Consider the following 21,939-nt stretch of genomic DNA (forward strand, 5'->3'; position numbering starts at 1 on the left):
GTAGTAATGGTCTTCTCCACAAATTAAGGTCACTTAATGATTAGATTAGTTTGAAAATGATGTGTATTAAATTATATATATATATATATATATATATATATATATATATATATATCTCCTTCATAGACACCATCTCAACCTAATTAAACATATATGGGAAATGTTGGACCTATGTGTAAGACAGCGCTCTTTACCACCATCAAAAATGATACGGGGGAATATCTTTTGGAAGAATGATGTTTGTTTCTCCAGTAGAGTTCCATAGACTTGGATAAATAAGTCAAACACCATTGACACTGTTACCCTTTCACCTTAATGAGACGCTTTATGTTGAATATTCCTATAATGTATCACATATCGGTATATCTAAGTATGCAGGTGTCCTTCAGTCAGGGCAGTGCATGTAGAGACAACAGAATATAGCTGATATTTTCAAGAGTTGGGAGAACCTTGAGGTAAGTGTCAGCATCTGATATTCAGCAGGCTAATTCCCACCAGACTAGTGCAGCTCTGCCAACACATAAACACTTATGAAGAGACTTTCACTCAAGCATTACATCTACTAACACTCACATATGCTAACATAAAAACAGGTTTAAACCTAACAAACGATCCTTTGCATCTCCAAAACTAACAGTGTTTTAGGAAGACATTAATTGGACTGGTTATATAGCACTTATTACCTAGGAGTAATTGGTGCATTTTTTAGCACTATTTCCCTTGTCTCTCTCTGAGGACTCCACTTGGCTACAACTATAGAACAGGTGTAACTAACAACATTAATTGCTCTGTTCAGCTCAGGTGTCAGTTAGCGAAATGATCACTTTAGAGAAGAGAAGACACTTAGCATGCAAGTGAATTCAGATTCAGGGCTTAATTGCACCAAGCTAGCCTGGCTCCGCCCGCCTACCTACTTCTGCTCAATTTTCATTTCACTTCAGTAGTCAGTCTGGGTTCATGGAATTATGCTCGTCCAGATTTTTGGTTATCCAATCAGCGAACAGAGCGAGTGGCTGAGAACGATGACGTCGAAGTTGCGCTCCAGTTTCAGTTGAATGCTGAGTTTCTTTATACTCGGAACTTGGACATTTCCGACTTGGTAGTTCCGAGTTCCGACCTCTCTGTGTTCCAGTGCATCTGCTCGGGAAAGTATTGACGCCTACAACCTTTCTCATCCAAATAACTAAACGTTAGGCTCTAGCAAGTTACCGTTGCCAGGTACCGGTAGATCCATAGACTACAATATGTAGTGAAGTCGGAAATTTCCCAGTTCCCTGTACAACTGGAACGCACCGTCAGAAGCCGGCTCATGACCAAACGTAATGCGATTGGTTGGCTAATCCAGAGTGGCACTGGGCAGATCCAATAGTTTTAAACTTCAACAGACACCCACCTCCAAGTGAGTGAACGTTTGCCAATTACAGCAGTTCCAGACCTTCTGTACAAATGAAATGAAGTACGATGGTCTGGTTGGACCATGCTAGCACCAAGCTGGCATGGACCGAAACTTTGTTGCCACATAATAACCCTACTCATAGAAGAAATACAACAAGCACATTTGATAATCACAATCCAGATGGAAAAAGTTTAAGCGGTGTTTAATTTGAATGGGCATGTTGCACGAGGTAATAGCATGCACACTTTTTACTCCATTGGGCACTCAGCAGCATCATTATTATCGTTGTCATAATAATTAGTTGTTTTTTCTTCTTACCATATGTCCTACTTTTATATTGTCTTCTCTGCTTTATCCCCCTTTTTCATGAGCTCACTAGGCAACTTCTAAAGCCCTTCCACTTTCTTCACATCTCATCTGTCTCTCTTCTCTACATACTGCCTCTCATTTATCATCTTCTCTCTCCGAGGTGTGAAGACCAGGGTGTCTTTATCAGTGAGCTGCAGCAGGGGTGCATGTCTCTCTTCCTCTATCCTATACTTTCCTCTCATCACTATTCCCTTTTCTCTCATCATCACTCCATTTCTCCTCTTCCACAAACCTCCGGCCGCTTTCATATTCCTGCATATTTTTTGCGGGTAGGAATACATTCTGTGCTGACAGTGCTCTTTATCCTCATGCAGATTGCTTTTGTCCTTCACTTTCATAACTTTGGTCGTTTGTTCTCTCTCCGGTGCTATCACTCCACTATGTATCTCGTTGTAGCTACACTTTTCTACAGGGCTTTACTTTGTTCATCATATAGCTACCCCTCCCTCCGTCTCTCTGTTGCCTTTATCTGTTCCTCAGACAGCGTGCATTCCTGCTTCATCATCCCGACTATGTTTGCTCTTGTGAACAACTAACCTCAAATGACCCGAACTGATCATGTTTCATTCAATTAAAGGTTTTTTTAATGCGTTCTGATACCTTTTATACGACCACTATTTTACTGTGAAATAAAAAAAACATTTTAGGATATAGTTGGCTCACACCTGTTTTTGTTATTGCTGACAATGTTGGACAGCAAATAAAAAAAATATTATTTTTACCAAAAATAAAAGTAAGATTTTAGAATTTAGAAATGTATAACTTATGTAAAATGTCTGTGCAGGTTACATTGGAGGGGTTAATTACAGTTTTTCACAATTGCTTAAACACATTTCCTGATAGACTACCTCACTCAAACTCAAACACAAAATGCTAAATCCTTCACTTCTCTTGCAAAAGCACACTTTACCCTCAAAACAATGTTAACTCTTCATTAAATGGTGTTTTCTTTTCAAATGACAAACATCATATGACTAGACATTTATAGCACTCATTGAACACTGGTGTGCAGAATGGAAAACACTATAGTATAAATGCAAACCACTATATGAATGCTTTATCAGTAGAATTATGCCTTTTGCATGTTCATACACTTTCACCTATAGTAACAACTAGGGGTGTGAACGTTTACAAAAATGCCTAACCGTGTACACGACAATTTTTTTTTCGTGTACACGGTTAACCGTGACGTCATTGTCCTCGTGCCCCCGCCTCTTGTAGGTGCTGATTATTTCCCTGGAAATATGCTTATCTCATTCTATTCCCATTCCTGTTTTCTTTTATGTTTCTTTTTACTGTTTCTCACATTCTGTGGTTTTCCTACATCCTAACACAACTCATTTTAACACAACTAACTTTGTAATTTGTTTTGTTTTATTTGCTGCACATTATCAACAGTCTTGTAGGCGCGCGCACACACACGCGCGTTCGTTCGCCTGTAAACACACAATTGACATGAACTACGCTCTTTTACACACCTCTTATAATAGGTCCATGGTACACACACACACACACACGTTCGCCGTCATAATCGCGCTTCATTCATTTCCTGATTAATATAGCCTATCGCTTTCTACATGTCCACGTTAAATGCATGTTGAACAGGTGTTATAAAGTTCGGGCTACTTACGAGCGTAGTTCACGTCAACCGAGTAACTTTAATACTTAGGTTATCTTTCATCACTCCGTGGCTGTGAGTCGAGCCCCAGCACGGCGACTCCCCGTGTGTGTGTGTGCGCCGATACACACACTCAGGGGCACTTTACACGACAACACGAAACAGTGCAAACGCGGAAAAATTCCCGCGGTTGCACTATATCATTTACAGGAAAACAGCAAACGCAGGCATGAAACCGCAGGTTTTTGAGATCACCTCCCAGGGAGGATTTTTTGGAAAACTTAACGGTTTTGGTTTCCTGTAAACACCGAAAACATTTCCCCTGATAACGCTGACGTCACGGCTCCACCCTCACACATGCGTAGTCTATAACATTTGCTGTCAAAATACCCACAAGCGAGTTATAAAGTTAGAAGACAACATGAACGGTGTCTCCACGGCACCATCACTGTGATCAGCGGAGAGTGTCGTGCAGCGCTAAAATATAGGCTAACACTTGCCAATTTAGTCCAAGCGATTACCGCAGTAAGTTATTGAGACCACCCGCCACTTTGGCTGGGGAAAGATTTGTGCTCTGCCTGTTTTTCTAGCTAAATAAACGTGTGTCACTTCTATATGCCAGGGACACGGCTCTCTCTCTACATTAAAAACACTATCAGCGTGCAGCGGTTAAGCTAGCGGCTACTGTTCAACAAAAGGAGCATTAAGGCTACGGCTTCAAAGTAAAAGCATTTCACTGGCTAAACATTAATAGCATTTCACTGGACACACGTGAGTTGACTTTTATTTTGAAGTACGCCTAACAGGAAAGTATCCGCTCACGAAGCCCCTTCACTATCAGCAAGTCTTCTGTTTTTACGAGTTCAATGCGGTGAAATAAGAGGACAGAAAGCTTGTCTTTTACAATATTTGTAACCCCAAGCTTACACCAACCGCTTTATGAACGTTAGTGGCATTAATTTTCGGTTACAGTAAGGTTTTATGCGTCAAATTGTACCGGAAGAGCTATCTACTAGGCTGTGTCACCGCTGACTATTGGCTTGGCACTGCTGCTACAGCGATTTCGGCCCGTTTCCTCTGAAAACTTGTGTACGGGTGAAGATGTCAGATAAATTGTGTCTGAACAGGGTTTTTTTTTTAAACCAAAAACTGGAAAACTGTCACGTTTTCACAGTGTAAAGTGCCCCTCACTCACACACACTCGCCGAGGGACAGACAGATTCTCGGCAGACTAGCTTTTATCCTCCCCAATTAGTTTATTAGTGATGTAAAATCAATAAACGCGTGTCTCCAGAACATATTTAAAAACTTTGAAATTTGAAGAAAAAAAAACGGTTTTCGTTTATTGATTTTTCCTAAACGGTTATGATTTACTAAACGGTTACACGTGTACACGTGCACACCCCTAGTAACAACAAATACTTTACGGTTTTTGCCAAATGCTAACACACATGTTGCAGAATAGTTTATTTTGCCATTTCAAACAAACACAATGAATAGGTAGGACTGCAATTCAGTGTGTCAGTATAAACTAAGAAACAATTACAGTAAAATTAGGGAACAATGGTAAAAAAAAAACTGCGTTGTAAGGAATTGGGTTCAAATCAAAATCAAATCAGTTTTATTTGTATAGCCCAAAATCACAAATACATTTGTCTCAGTGGGCTTTACATTTCATACAATATGATATATGATACAATATGACACCCTGCCCTTACACCCTTAGCTCGGTTGCTGGATTATGAATCCTTTTATGGTTACCGCCTCCTGTTTGTGTCTGGCCACATCGCCTCATCAACATCACACTGTCATCCTTTGAGAAGCAACAGGGAAATGATCACCTGATATCCAGTCTAAATCTCCTAATAATTATGGAGCGAGGTTGGGCTGCACTCTCTGTCCAGGCTCCCTCATTGATAGGCAATGATCTAACATAGTCCACTATAGTGTTCCGGTTGTATGTGTCTCCGTCTGCTGCCTTATTTGTCCTTGTACTCCTGTCACTCTCTCTCCTCCTCTTCCCCTGACTCTTACTGTTTCAGAAAGGAGCTGAGCTCACCTGGGGTCTATTTGTAATGCTAAGGTTTAGACTGATTTGTTTTCAATTAGTCAAAAAAAAATTCAAGAAGTGTGTTGGAGAATTTCAAACACAGTGCAAAGCATATATCGTGTTTGTAGGGTTGGTGCTTTGGTTTAGGGCATAGTTACAAAAGTTAGAGGTTGTGGTCATAGCAGTAACTTTTAGTGTTTACAGTATTCGGCAAAAACTGTATTTGTACCAAAATGTGCCGTCTACTGTAAATCACAGCAAACAGGAGCTCATCTCTGACCCTTCTATAGCTAACTGTACAAAAGCAGAAATTTGATTGGCACTGTGTTCTGTGTGAATACCATGAGAGAGAATTCAGGAAGAGTGTGCAAGATATAGAGAATTGTGTGTAGTGTTGTGAAAAATGTGTGTTTTCGAATGAGAATATGAGTCTAAGGCAGGAAATGTGTTGGAGTTCAGCAGAATTGGTTAAGCAGTTGGTAAATTAGTTTCAGATTGTGCACATTGTGTCTGATGTTCCAAAAAATGTGTTTAAACAATTGTGAAAAACTGTAATTAGATCCTAAAAGAGCCAGAGAGAAGCCCAGCCCGAACCAGTGCTTGTTCTGTGTCTATCAACACTCGATAAATGGCTGTTCTGACACCATGTTAACCATGTATCCCTTTATGACAGCACCAGGTTTTATAGGTGACAGAGTCATTCAATTAGGCTATTGATTTATTGATTTGTGTGTGTGTGAGAGGTCATTTACAAGACATAAATAGAAGTCCTGGACAGCGTTGTTCTGGCTCTTTGAAACATAATTGACTCCATTTGATTGATGCTTTGTATGTGTGAAGAGTTTTATGGACTTTGTAAGAAGCAACATCAGAACATATGTGTATTAATCGTGTATTTTTGAATTTTCAAGCAGCAGATTTTTCCTGTCTCTTACATAATCATAAAGCTATTGAAAAGTGTCTTGAGAATCCCTTGTCTGGAACAATAGAAACACTTTCAATCATATTTGCCCACAGCTTGACAGTGTAGTCATTATTGCCGAAGGCGACTTGCTTGCAAGGCCTGTTGTCTGCTCGCAGTGTAATTGTGTGAGAGATTAAGGCTTCTTTCTCAGGCCCCCTCATTTCATCTGTCTCTCTCCATCTTTATCGGTCTCCTCTCATGTTGCCCACTCCTCTCTTTCCACCTCCTCTGTCTTCAAAGATGAAGCACAGCTGTGATTGCCCACTCTCTGTGTCACATGGAATTCTGTTTTCCTCACTCGCTTTCTTCACAGTGTCCTTGTCTACGATGTCATCATGCCACTTCCTGGAAACATCTTTTCTCTCAGTTGCTTTGTGTCGCCTTGTTGTCACTTTCTTTACTCTTTTACATTTTCACCTTTCTTCTCTGTCTAGCAATCAGATTCTCACCTTTTCTTGCCTCATGTCTCCTTTCGTTCTCTCTACTCTTCCACCCTCATCTTTTCCCTTCAGGGATAAGAGTGGTGCATATACTTATTCTTTGTATTGGTAGCTTAGCTTCCACTTCAGATGTGTTTGTATCAGTGCTTTATTTTGTGTACCAAGTCTGAACACAGCATGTGTCCACAGCATATTGCTTTGTATTGCAGCGTTCTGTTGTTTGCTATATAAACACTCTGCCTTTTAATCTTAAGTCTCCTTTCTTTCAATGAAACTGCTGCTTCATCTGTTGCACCTTTATCTTGTTTTATCAGTACAATGCTTTTAATCTATTTGTTTTAATTCCTTGTTTACTTTAGCATTGTGTTGAAGATCAGTGTATATAATGTATTGCTGGCCCCTCTAAGTGAACACAATAATGCTGAGACATTACACACTGAACATGCATATGCACTTGTAATGGCCTGTTTCCCCTGTAAACTAAAATATATTGGAACTCTTACCCTTTATGCAAAAAAGAAAAAGATAATATGACAAAGACCTTGATATATTTGTGTCCAAACACAAACTACATGTGTTCATGCCGTGGTTCCACGCACACGCACACACACACACACACACACACACACACACACACACACACACACACACACTTTCAGAATGTCCTTGTGCTGAATGTGATTATGCAGGTTATATGGCAGCATTTCCATTAAACCACTCTCCAGCAGCCACTCTTCACTAGTTTTATTGCTGTGTAATGACAAAGACCTAATTAGCATGACAAGTATTCTTTCCAGTGATTGGCTGGAGAGCAAGAGTTGACATTACAATATTCTTTCTTGTCAAATTGCTCAGTGTTTAGTTTTTTCTGTGGGGGACTCCAGTGGGACTGCAAGGGTAACAAGTGCAAAAGCTCAATGCCCAAATATCAAGTTTGTGTTTGAGAGATTTGTGTAGTTCCTTTTTTTTTTAAAGGTGGCTGTAGTTTAGAGGAAAGTTTGGAATGTACGCGCATACCCTTCTAATGTATTTGTAGGGGCTTCGTAACTGTTCCAGGCTATTGTGTTTGCCTCTTGCTTTAAACCAAAAAGAAAATAAATGACTTGTGTTCTTGCCCACACAAAGTCAGCCATCCAACTTTTCTCTACTTTTTTACTCTATTGTCAAGGATAATTTTTCCAGCGCTGTCTGCTGCCTTAGATGAATGGCAGTGGTTGCATTTACTGAATCATTTTCTTTGGCGCAAGTTTTGTCTTCGTGTGGGAAATGGTAGCATGTCTGAATGGCATTTTTCTACCCTTTATTTTTAAGTGACTCTAAAACAATGTAAGGGTTTTACTGGTGAAGGTATTTTTCATCTACTTTTGCAGATGCATAATTTTGCCCGTCTGAGTATAAATAAGAACTCCCCTTTAGTTATACAGTCTTATTATATGTATATTTACTGAATGGTATACATATGAAATAAAAAGTGTCATACACTTTGAATAAGGTTTGGATTTGTGTTAGCCTGACAATTGAAATACCATAGTAGTTGTGCTCCAGGCTTTTTGGATTCAATTGATTGTTAAGCCTGCAAGCATATATTGTACATGTTATAAACCATGAACAAAAATATCATCTTATCCACATGTGAGAGATAAATCTTCCAGGATTTCAGTGGAGTAGTCAGTGATTGCTCACTATCATGTCAATTGACCCTCCATCAGTAAATGTGAGATCTTAGATCTAGATGGAGGCTTCTGTTAGAAAAAATAATAATAATAAAAAAAACGTCAGAGCAGAGAGCAAAAAAAGTAAAGTGTGAAAGACGGAACTAATGTGGCAAGAGATTCTATTTTTCTTCTGAAACATGAAGAACTTTTAAGCTGCATTGCTAGGTGTTAGGTTTGCGAGAAGCTAGGCATAGTATCCAGACTGTGACAACGGTAGAGAGAGCACACCAAAGCTATTATCACCTACAAAATCAAAGCGGGAATGCCTACAGAACAATAATTTGAAAGCCCACACAGACTTTGACAAAACCAGACTTGAATCCCCATACAAAAAGTTTCCAACTTAAAGGAGCTTGAGCAAATCTGCAGTGAAGAATGAGAGAAAAGGAAATCCCCAAATCCAGAGAGTGCAGACATATCCAAGAAGAAGACAACCTTTTAATCGCTGCCAAAATTCTCCACCTCCCTGTATTGGCACAGGAGAGGATGAGGAGGAAGAAAAAAGGACTGATGCCAGCATGTACTGCTGTTCTTTGCTTTAATTAAATTAATTCAAGTATTTTGTTTAGACTGTAAAAGCGATATGAGTGCGAGAAGAGCGCTATATAAGCCAATCCATTATCATTATTAGACTGTGGTCAAAAAAAGTTTTCTTTGATGTGGAATTCAGTATTGGTAGCACGGTCTGTGACTCGTACCATATGTCTCACAGTGTGTGAGAAAGAATATGAGCAGCTCATTTATTGTCAGTGAATTTAATATCTTTTTGTAACCCATGGTCTTTCTCTGAAAAAAAAAGAAGCTGACTCGGAGACATTACCCTAGGCAGCATCCAAACTTTAATTTTCTTCTTCTCTCCATTTTTTCTTTGTCCCACTACAGTTGGCCCTGGAGGACCCGGTGCACAGCGTTTCCCTGCAGCAGTTTGTATATGAGAAGCTGAAGGCGCAGCAGGCCGCCATGGGGGACCAAGGCTTCGGGGCCCTGATGGAAACCGTGGACACAGAGCTTGTCAGGCAGCTCCAGGAGTTCCTCCAAGGCCTCTGAAACACACCTACAGTCCCAAACGTCTTTGCCCAATGCCACCCCCCCCACCCCCCTTTTTTTTTGTGAAAAAGTTCTGGAAAGGCTAACAATCTCACTCCTAATCAAAACCAAACCTTCCCAACCTATACCCATGCTATGCCTTATCTATATTCAGACCTAGCCTTGTCGACTGGCAGCAGCTGACACCCCTCGTCCCTTTCTCTCTTGTCTTTACATCCTTTTTTTTTTATCAAGATGGGTTCTATGTGTGTACTTTAAAAACATCAAAGTACCTTCAAATTTTTAGTACACTCACATGGAAACAACACCTCACTAGAGCTTCCACTCAATTCTTCTAGTTTCTTCTCTCTGTGGTTTTAAGGTGGAATGGGTAGAACATTGGACTAAAAGTCTAAAAGATGATGGAGTTGAGGAGTATTAAAGGAAAGGTCACCAGACTATTTTCTACGGAAAAAAACATTCAGATTGTAGCCGGAATGTTAATCAAACCGTACCTTAAGGAACTAAAGCAGTGTTTACAGAGTATATTCTTAAAAAGGAAAAAAAGAAATGTAATTTTGTATCTATGTAAAGTATGAAAGATATTTTGCATGACAATATTTTACTTTTTAGTTTGTTTTTACTTTGTGTTAATTTCTCTTCCATTTTAAGAAAAGAAAATAATTTGTCATTTAATGAGGTCAAGTTGAAGTAACTACTGAGAGAACTAAACAGTGTTTTTCTTTCATTTTGAGTTTGGTTAGAGGGAATTTTTTCTTGACTGCAAAAATGGGTGATTTTTAAATAGTTGATTTGTAAGAGTGCCGAACCACATTTATATGTATATACATACTGCTGCTAATTGATGGTGTGATGGAGCACTTTAACTACCAAAAACTTCACGTTTTCATCTTTCTCAATGGTTCATTCTCTCACATCATTAGACACAGTGGTAGAAGGCATTGGATCAGTGAACCAGGATTGTGCTAATTAGGCTTTAGTTGCATGATGAATTGCTGTATTTCATCTTTCAGATGTACAAAATACTGACTAAGTGCAAACATAACATGTGCTCCAGTGGCTGTTAAAGCAGTTACATTGTGAGCAACTCTGACATTGTTATGAGTAACAAATTAAAAAAAACATGTTTGTGTAGCTGTTCTGTCGCTCTGCCAGTTTTTTTGATTCAACCAACCGTTAATGACTTGTTAGTGGAAAAGTTGAAGCTGTGATATATTTGATTTGACATAATAACATAAGTTTTTTTAAGTAGGGTTTCTTAGAAGAATCTATTATTTGGAAGTTTGGCAGACCTATATTATAACGAATTGCCATGTTGGATGGGTCACACATAATCCAAACATGGGCTCATTATTTGTTGTACATTGAAACTGATTTAGTTTATCATCACCTTGCTCTTATAATCTTTCCTTCTGAAATTTATGAATTAATATGGTTAAATTTGCTCTTGTTAGGCTGGTCTACTTTCCTGGGAAGGAGATAATCCTGACACTAGCTCCTTTGACACCATGATAGAGTTAGTTGAGTAGCAGACAGAATTACAGCCTTATGCTTTCAGCCTTACCTATCCTTGATACTCAGAAGACCTTTCTTACAATTATGTTAATTTCTAACAGTAAATGATTACTGTACTCATAATCTGTTAATAATGGTAATAATGAATTTTAGTTTTTTGAGTTAAGTTTGGTTATGCTTCAATGGGAAATAATCCTTTTTGCTTTTTCCAAAGCATTCAATAAAATGCAGTCATCCGCCAAAATAAGTGTGTGTATTTTCATTACTGATTTTAAGATGGAACTGAAAACAGCAATACAGTAATAACACTAGCAGAAATAGAACACCAAGTGGACTGAAAGCAATATAGGCGATGGGCATGTGGTATACTTGACATGCAACAGGTTTTGGAGTGACCTCAGTAAAACATTTTAAAATGTTTGGTTTAAAAATAGGGACTTAACTGCAGAGAAGTAATTGCCCCAATGTCATAGGGGCAGAAGGGTAGGGAAATTAATTGAATGGGGAAACAACATGATAGTATTCAGCAGTGCTAGCAGCTCCTTAAGATTTAACTTGTGCACAATGGTGCTTTTAGCAAAATGCTTTCATTGGCATTGCAAACATGCTCATAATAATATGAACATATTTCACATGTGTAAGGTACAGCTAATGCTGACGGCAATGTCAGAAACCAAAGTACAACATTTTAAATTTGACCTGATAATAACACAATAATAATTAATGTAGTATTTAACAAAGGATGACAAATACTCCACAAGTCAGCAAATGTTTTAACAATAAATACTTTTTACAAACGGTTACATATTGAGGTTTTTGCTGCTCAGTGTACAGGATTTACAAAACAATAAATCGAGTGCAGTGTTCTGCAGAGTGACAACTTCTCCCATAAGTTTTGCTAAGGCCTGCCTTTCCTCGCCAAAGGACATGAAAACAGCAGCATCGACCCATTTTTCTTGAGCGCTTGAGAATAAATGTACTTCTTCTGGCAACTGGTCACTGTGAGTGGCTTATTGAGTGCAAAGAGGCGATTAAGCATTCTACACGCATCTTCACTTCCAGTACTGCCTTTTTCTTCCTCCCGAGCTCTATTAATCCAAGGGACGAGGTCATTCATCTATATCTCCCACTCCCTTTCATCCTCACTCCTATTACACTAACCACCAGCGTAGTCCTTTAGAGCCTGATAAGAGCCACAAGTAGACTCACTGCGAGGCTTTGTGTCAATTATCCCGTGGAATACACAATTGAAGAGCGGCCGCAGGATTAGCACTAATCTATTACTTGCATTCTTCATTGGATTAGTTTCACACTTCAAAGATCACAATCACACAGCGGCGTGTTCTCTGTCTCTCTTCTTCATGTTCCTCTCAAATTTTGTAATTTAAAAGTTTCTTAAAGGTGGAGTCAGCAGTTCTGGAGAATGCTTGATGTCAAAATCCAGTCTAGTCAAAATCAGTGAATATCTCCTCACGATCCGCTACATGTCCGTACTGTGTTAATATAAAGCCAACCTGTAAACTGACATGTAAACAAAGGGGGCCCACCAAAACTACACTCAACAAAAATATAAACGCAACACTTTTGTTTTTGCTCCCATTTTTCATGAGATGGACTTAAAGATCTAAAATTCATTCCAGATACACAATTGTACCATTTCTCTCAAACATTGTTCACAAATCTGTCTAAATGTGTGATAGTGAGCACTTCTGCTTTGCTGAGATAATCCATCCCACCTCACAGGTGTGCCACATCAAGATGCTGATCTGACATCATGATTAGTGCACAGGTGTGCCTTAGACTGTCCACAATAAAAGGCCACTCTGAAATGTGCATTTTTTTGTTTTATTGGGGGTCTGGGGACTCAGAACCAGTCAGTATCTGATGTGACCACCATTTGCCTCATGCAGTGCAACACATCTTCTTCGCATAGAGTTTATCAGATTGTCAATTGTGGCCTGTGGAATGTTGGTCCACTCCTCTTCAATGGCTGTGCGAAGTTGCTGGAGACGGCTTATGGTGGAGAAATGAACATTCAATGCACGAGCAACAGATCTGGTTGACATTCCTGCTGTCAGCATGCCAATTGCACGCTCCCTCAATGCTTGTGGCATCTGTGGCATTTTGCTGTGAGACAAAACTGCACATTTCAGGGTGGCCTTTTATTGTGGACAGTCTAAGGCACACCTGTGCACTAATCATGATGTCAGATCAGCATCTTGATGTGGCACACCTGTGAGGTGGGATGGATTATCTCAGCAAAGCAGAAGTGCTCACTATCACACATTTAGACAGATTTGTGAACAATGTTTGAGAGAAATGGTACAATTGTGTATCTGGAATGAATTTTAGATCTTTAAGTCAATCTCATGAAAAATGGGAGCAAAAACAAAAGTGTTGCGTTTATATTTGTGTTGAGTGTAGTAGCAATATGCAAGTTTGCAGAGCCTAGGATGTGTTTTAACACTGTATTTTTTCTTCAGTTGCTCCAGAGGCAAATTATGGCATTACTTATCGTGTTAAAGATCTCCTATTATACTACTTTTCTGGTCTTAATTTCTCATTAATGACTCCTATAGAGCAACCTGATCACAGCACAAAAAACCATGTAGATTTTCGGGAAGCTCTTCCTCTCATCTGGGTGCATTCAGCATTCCCTGTCAACACTAGGCTTCGTCCTTCTCCGCCCCCTCGCCCTCACTTTCAGCGGCGCACGGGCAGATTCGAGCAGGCAGGTTGGGTCATGGCCGGAGCATGCCTGAGCATGTTGCAGCATTACCATACATGGAAAATCCGGATTATTTTCTTAAAGGTCCCATATTATACACTTTTCGGTACTATTATACACCATATTATATGGTCTTAGTGGTCCCTAATACGTTTTTCTTTAATTGTTTGCTGAAAAAAACTTTCAGATAATTTATTGTACTATGCTGATGTTCAGCTAATCTCACAATGGCCTATTTTTTAAAAAGAGCTGCAGCTCCCCTCGTAAATATACCATCTTTGAGCTCCCCTCGCCCCCTGTCCGGAAGCGAAGCCAGATACGCCTCGCCGTGGACCAATAAGAAATAGGGGTGTGGGCTGCACAGTGGAAGCTTCTGGCTTCCCAGTTTGTGAGGTCAGAAACGAGGAGAATTCTGACTGGAGTATATTGGGGGGGAGGGGTGGGGGTTTCAGAAAGGGGAAGAGTGAGAAAAGGAGAGATTGTTACTTTTTAAAATATTTTGGCAGTCTCTAGGCACACCGTGGACCCATGGATATGTTAGAACACATTTAAAAAGTGCATTTAGCATAATATGGGACCTTTAACGAATCCCAGAAATTTGAACAAGTGGATTGCGACCGGCTGCCCTATTGTTTAGTGCTCTGCACAGCCACCCCAGACGGTCAGCAGGGAATACGTCTAAATCAGTGGTGTCCAAACTACGGCCCGTGGGCCAACTGCGGCCCGCGGATGATTTTAAAAATATAATGTGATATGGCCCTTTTATTTATTTTTTATTTTAATTTTTTTTAGCATTTCTTAGTTAACCCACTAGTGCAGGGGTGTCAAAACTAATTGATTGGCCCGCGGCACATTTTAAAAATATAATGTAATATGGCCCATTTAATTTTTAAATAATTTAAATGCACTCATTATATTACAGAGAAATATGTCCCATAAAAGAAAAAGAGCACCAAGCCCATCCCAGATGATCCTGCATAATATTTTTTATTTAATTAATATTATTATGGAAAATTCATGTGTCCTTCTCCAATAGCTTCTAATTCATCTGACAGTGTCTCCATTTTTTTTCATACAAAATTCTTCATATTTAGCCTCTTAATTTCCCTCTCAAAGTGCACCAGATTCATGCATTTCACTTTAAAAACTTTAAAAAATCTCCCGGGGGGGGCATACCCCCGGACCCCCCTACGAGGATCGAGATCCCAGCTTGCTACTATTTTCAGCCAGCTGGACACTGGACGCAAAAGCAGAACACACTGGGTGTATCAATGGGATTAAACAAGAGGGGAAATGTGTCTGTTTAATTTGCAAGAAAAGTGTTGCCGTGAAGAAGGATTACAATTTACGAAGACACTATGAAACTAAACATTAGAGCAGCTACATGTCCTGATAAATGTGTTATTTTTGCAAAGTGGCCCGGCCCTTCGTAGATTTTTCTGTATGTGGCCCTCAGTGAAATAGGTTTGGACACCCCTGGTCTAAATGCTTGTAAGTCATTACTTGACACTTTAGAATTGTTAAACATGACTATAAATCAATGTAACAATGTTTATAGGTCATAAAAGTTGAAAAAGCATCATAGGTCCTCTTTATTGTAATTTGAGTTAGCTGGTAAGTGTAGAACTGTCCATTGTGCTGAAACCGGAAAAAAACTAAAAACATTATGGATGAAAAACAACTTTTTTTTCTTTACACGGGTGCAGGGGCTGGATTCAGGTCGGGCGACCCATTAGGTCTTGAAACGGGCCCCCGGATCGTTAATGCCATCCAAAACGTTCAAACAGAAATGTCTTCATTCCTTTTTAGGCAAATGAGTATGCTCCATTTGATGAATGTGATGATGAATGAATGAATATCATTTGCCCCCTTTTTATCGTATATTGCAAAAAATACTTTAACCCAAACACTGGCAATATCTGGACGGACTGAACTTTAATCCATAGTGTGCCCTTGACCATATTAGAGGATCCCGGTGCTGTTTGTTAAAAAACATTTGGATTCATGTCGCTGCAGAGGTGTGGTTTGATTAACAGATAGATGTTGTCTTTCCCTCTCACATCCATCGCTACGTCTGTGTCCTCAACCACGGTTCAGTGTGCATCAGAAAGTTTACCCGTATTGATCTCTGAGTCCCCCGCCACACATAAGCTAAACATCAGACATACAGTATCTCAAAAAGTGAGTCAGGGAATCATTTTCATTGAGCCTTCGAGCCTACAACAGTTCATTTTCAAGGTTGACTGACTTAAAACAGTAATGACGACAAGCAATATGCTTTTTTTACCCCTACAGATCATTCCTTCATAAACCGTCTAGCTTAAGGAGGACTTTAGAAAAATGTCCTCTCTTTCCTCTGCTTTCGACAGTTACTTTTCATTCTGATTCTGCAAGGGCTTCTGTAGCAGGAAAAGTATCAGGGACAGCGTGTGGGCGAGTGTCTATTTGTCTCTCTGTATTGATTCTGATTAGAAGTGGCGGCTCTTGTTTGCCTTCCGAAGCCTGTAATTAAAACCCGAGGCTGCGAGCATGTGCGATCATTAGGTGGCCGTACAGAATTCCTTTCACGTAATTGTATGGGTATTCAAGACTGAACGTCCCTGGGTGTGCAGCCCTATTTGTGTGTGTAACATGCTGTTGTGTTCAACACTAAATGGGAATTTGAAAAGTCCACTGATTAAAGCATCACACTTTGGCCCAGTGATTAATGTGATTCATAGGTATGGGTGGGACAGTTGTATGGACATGACTAACAATGGCTTAAACCCATTCTGACTCCATTCAAATGGTACTGACAAGAGACAGATATCCAGCTTCTGCATAAATGGCACCACACTGTGAGTGTGTGTGTGTGTGTGTGTTTAATGTTGACGGACAAAGGCAGGCTAATAAGGGGGATAAGATGTTTTTTTCAAATTAAAATTCAACAAACATGTTGGGTAAAAAGTTCTGAGACTTTGATTAAATTATTGTTTGATTGATTAACCAAAAAAAAGAAAACAGAATTTTTATAGTAATTTAACAAGCAATTATACCTAACATCCCGTTCCAGAAAGTGTATTGCTTTACCTACTTACTGTATGTGAAAACAAACTGAATATATTTAGGTTTTGGTCAGACAGAACGAGCACATTCTCTACATCCCCTTTGTTATAAGCATTTCCACAATTGTCTGACAAAACACTAAAAGTTTAATCGACTGATTGATAAAATCTTTGGCAGATTTATGTTTGGAGAGATAATTATTACTGTGGCCCTGCTTTGATGCACTTGGGGCTGTAAAATGTAAGTCATGGAGGGCTCTTTGGCAAGTATTTTACCCTAACGCCTGACAGAACCAATAAAATGTGCTTATATATCACCATCATTACAAGTGAGAAAAATGCTGCTGTCACACCACTGGTACTTTGCACCAGCCATTACCTATTTATTAGCATAATCAATTGCAAATAAATATGTGAATGAAAAGCGAAACCGCTAGGTGATGAAGGGAGTGCAACCAAAAAAAAACAGTACGACCATATTCTGTCGAATAAATGAGACAGGTAGTCAAAAATTGAAGGGCCCATCTTGAATTTACAGTGTTACAGTATTTATTATTCTGCGGGCTGCGGGGCGTGCAGACAATACTAATCAGACAGGTGAGCACTAGTTGTTCCTCTGGTTGAAATATACTATGTTTCTGTCTCCCTCCTGCTCACATACTGTATTCAGCCTGGGCTGCAGATCCCTTCCTTTTAATACAACAGTGTCAGTTATCTTGAGAAATGACACTTCTTGTGTTTATGCCTAGGGCTTAATATTTAGCATCCTTATGTTTTTACGTATCAACCTAAATTCGTCTGTAGCGTCATGTCTGAATGTGAAGCAGTTTTTGGTCAAATATTTTTGTTTAATGAAAAACATGTTAATGCTTTCTCAATCTGAAATAGGTAATGGTATAAGTATGTACGTCGGTAGGGATCGTATTGGTACTGGTTTGAAAAGATCTCAATGATACTTCATGCCTAAAGGTATGTATTCCTGTACAATTGTGAATCACTTCCCAACCTTGCAGATGAAAGTGTGTTTTGCGAGGCATACTGTGCTTTGAGGCCATAAATTAATCCTGGTACTGGACATAGGTGATGTATGAAACTGACAACTAATGATCATCTGTAAGGGCAGGGGGGGTACTGGTGATCTATTGGATTAGTTCCATCAGTGCTGTTGTTGTTACCGAATCAATATGCCCCTTTATTCTGCAGCACAATATGCCAATTCCTTTTTTCTTTATTGTTTTTGAGAGCCAGAAGAGATCTCTGCTTTGAGCGTGCAATAATCACCTACTTTTGTCCAAATGTCAAACTCTGATGTGCTGAATTGGTATCTGTTACACAGCTTTCATCCGACTGAAAGAGATATTGACGAAGCAGTATTTTCATTAGTCTCAATCAATTTTTCGTCCTACCAGCTGACCCTAAAGGTATCTCAAAAGCAATCTTTTTCAGCTGCGAAGGAGAAAATCAGAGAAATACTTACGAAAAAATCCAAACAGGTCATTTTCTTTAGAAAACACATTTAAAAACAGCACATTTTAACCCAAGTCCTGTCCTAGGAAGATACATTTCTAACTCGAAATTATAAATATCCACATAAAGAAATTCAATTTACTCCTTATTTTGAATTGGTGGTTTTGACCAAACCCACTCCTCATGTCCATATTATGTACATTAACGTATACTGTACGTTTAGTTTAGAAAGATTGGCAAAAAAAGATCTTAAGTCAGGATCCCTGACAAACCCTCATCGGAGCTTCTAACCACGTCACAGTCTTCATTGGTGATTTTTAATCAGTTGTCAACCCAAAATGTAGAAGATTGTCGTAAAGTGGCTCTGTGATTTAGAATTGAATTGCATTTCATTATGCAGTTGGTGATGCTCACAGATTTTAATTTTTTTTAATTTTACGATTTTTTTGCTATATGGACCACCGTATGGATCAAGATCCCATGGAGCCTGCAATGCCCACACATTGCTACTCAATGGCATTATTTTTTAGACCCCCTCTACGATAAAGACTCATGGCAAATTACATGTAGCCTATTTCACTCTGAAAACGCCTAAGAATGTGTAATATCCAAGCTAGCTATTATTTTGTGTTATATTGTCTAGTCAAGAGCCACATGAGTTTTAGCCATGCTGCAGGACTATAGCTAAGTTGATGGGCCCCTACAGAGCAATCTAGGCATGTGAACAAAACATTTAATTTGTTTGGGTCTTGTTTTCCACTTGTAGATAATTCTGTTTCTGAATGGAAGAAGCAGCTTGTTTTTGTCAGGGTCTCAGGAAAATGACAGACAAGAACCCAAATGCAAGACACATGAACGGTTCAGGATCAGAAACACTTTTAATCGGATGCCAAAACCAGGTAGACAAATGATGCAGTAACAATACCGGAAGGAGCAGGCAAGGGGGAAGTCCAAAGTCCAGAATGCAGAGTAAAACACAAATAGGCAGGCAGGATCAATATGCAGGATAATGTCCGGAAGCTGGAGAGCTTGGTAAGGACACTATGATAGGACATCTGACAATCTGGCAATGACTGAGGGGAATGGGGTGGAATAAATACTGAGGCTGATGAGGAGCAGGTGAGTGTGGGGCAGGCCAGGTGAATGTAATTTAACCAGGAGTGCAGAGCAGGAGGGAGTGGCCGGGTCTGAAGTGACATGAGTGAAAGTAAACTAGGAAAACAGACATATGAAAACAAACTATATACTGGCTGAAGTCGTGACAGAATCCCCCCCTTAAAGGTCGACTTCCAGGCGACCTTAACCTGAAACTAACAAAAAGTCAAACCCAAACCGGGTGGGTGGAGGGGAGCCAGGAGGAGGGAAAGAAAAAAAAATGGAACGGGGCAGAGCATGGGGTGACCGGCTGGCCAGGGACCAGGAGTGGGACAGTGCACGGGGTGACAGGCTGGCCAGGGAACTGGAGTGGGACAGTGCACGGGGTGACGGGCTGGCCAGGGAACTGGAGTGGGGCAGTGCACGGGGTGACGGGCTGGCCAGGGAACTGGAGTGGGGCAGAATGGAGGGGTGTCAGGCGGGCGGCCAGAAAAAGGCACAAGGGCACGGCAGGGAGCTTCAGGCGGCCGACCTGGGGGGGTAAGCAGGGACACGGCAGGGAGCGTCAGGCGGCCGGCCTGGGGGGCAAGCAGGGACACGACAGGGGGCTTCAGGCGGACGGCCTGGGGAACAAGCAGGGGCATGGTAGGGAGTTTCAGGCGGACGGCCTGGACGGTGAGGGCTCAGTCCCTCTGGAGGCCTGCAGCGACGAAGACGAGGAACCCCTTCTGGAGGACAGCAAGGGCGGAACCACTCAGGAGGCCGGTGGCGACGAAGATGAAGGCGAGAGAACCCTTCTAGAGACCGGCCTCGGCGACAAAGATGACGAAGGAACCCTCCTGGAGGCCGGCGGCGAAGGCGATATCCCCCTTCTGGAGACCGGCGGCGAAGGCGATATCCCCCTTCTGGAGACCGGCGGCGAAGGCGATATCCCCCTTCTGGAGGCCGGCGGCGAAGACGAGGAACCCCCTCTGGAGGACAGCAAGGGCGGAACCACTCAGGAGGCCGGTGGCGACGAAGATAAAGGCGAGGGAACCCTTCTGGAGACTGGCCTCGGCCACGAAGATGACGATGGAACCCTCCTGGAGGCCGGTGGCGAAGGCGATATCCCCCTTCTGGAGGCCGGCGGCGAAGGCGGTCCTCCTCAGGCAGGAGCGAAGGGCGGTCCCCCTCAGGCAGGAGCGAAGGGCGGACCCCCTCAGGCAGGAGCGAAGGGCGGACCCCCTCAGGCAGTAGCAGGGGGCAAGACCCCTCAGGCAGGGATAGGGGGCAGGACCCCTCAGGCGTTAACAGGGGGCTGGGCCCCTCAGGCGTTAACAGGGGGCTGGGCCCCTCAGGCGTTAACAGGGGGCTGGGCCCCTCGGGAGGAAACACGGGCTGGGCCCCTCGGGAGGAAACACGGGGCTGGGCCCCTCGAGAGGAAACACGGGGCTGGGCCCCTCGAGAGGAAACACGGGGGCTGGGCCCCTCGGGAGGCAACACGGAGGAGGAGGCCCCTCGGACAGGAACGGAGGAGGAGGCCCCTCGGACAGGAACGGAGGAGGAGGCCCCTCGGACAGGAACGGAGGACGAGGCCCCTCGGACAGGAACGGAGTAGGAGACCCCTCGGGCAGGCAAGGTATAGGGTGGTCCCCCTCTGGAAGGCGTAGAAGGCGGTCCCCCTCTGGAAGGCGTAGAAGGCGGTCCCCCTCTGGAAGGCGTAGAAAGCAGGCCTGACTGCTAGCATGCTGGGGCTGGTAGCTAGCCTGCTGGGGTTGGTAGCTAGCAGGCTGGTTGCAGGGGCCCGGGGCCTGAAGCTTGTTACTGGAAGCCAGGGCCTGGGGCTTGTTACTGGAAGCCAGGGCCTGGGGCTTGTTACTGGAAGCCAGGGCCTGGGGCTTGTTACTGGAAGCCAGGGCCTGGGGCTTGTTACTGGAAGCCAGGGCCTGGGGCTTGCTGCTGGAGACCGGGGCCTGGGACTTGCTGCTGGAGGCCGGTGGCTTGAGCTTGCTGCTGGAGGCCGGTGGCTTGAGCTTGCTGCTGGGGGCCGGTGGCTTGAGCTTGCTGCTGGGAGCAGGACACTGGAGCTGGGGCTTGTTGCTGGAAGTTTGGGATGGTGTGCTAATAAATTCCTCTGCCCAGTCAGGCAGCAATTTACGCAGCCAAGGTCTAGACCCAACCTCCTTGCGGGCTGATGAAAGGACCTCCGCTCTCTCCACACCATCTACCGCATACTTAAAGCAGTTCGGATGGATGTGAGTTTGAGCATTTCAGCACAATCATAATATCCCGCCTTCCTCCAATGCAGCCCCACCCCCTCATTCCTATCCCCGTTTTTTTTGTTTTGTTTTTGAAGAAACTTAATTTCGGCTACACAAGCAGACTTACTTGCTTAATAATGTCTCCGTGCACAAAGTGAGTTATATTGTGGCTGAAGAAACTGGTGGCTGTAGTAGGCTACCGGTACCGCGCTGATCTGCTTGTATCACTGGTTTCACTTCAGATATGTCGG

The 21,939-nt window shown here is 42.0% G+C and overlaps 1 protein-coding gene across 2 annotated transcripts in view; it reads left to right on the forward strand.

Moving 5' to 3' along the window:
* ipo11 (importin 11) overlaps window positions 1-11,348 on the forward strand; it is a 163,918-nt gene extending 152,570 nt beyond the window's left edge. For both annotated transcript variants that reach the window (XM_080048154.1, XM_080048155.1), the window contains exon 30: window positions 9,435-11,348. In XM_080048154.1, the coding sequence (XP_079904280.1) occupies window positions 9,435-9,599 (165 nt within the window). In that variant the 3' untranslated portion in view covers window positions 9,600-11,348. The remainder of the gene's footprint in view (window positions 1-9,434) is intronic.
* Window positions 11,349-21,939: the final 10,591 nt, after the last annotated feature.

This window comes from Ammodytes marinus (assembly GCF_949987685.1).
Source record: "Ammodytes marinus genome assembly, chromosome: 2".
In the NCBI taxonomy this organism is placed as follows: Eukaryota; Metazoa; Chordata; class Actinopteri; order Uranoscopiformes; family Ammodytidae; genus Ammodytes; species Ammodytes marinus.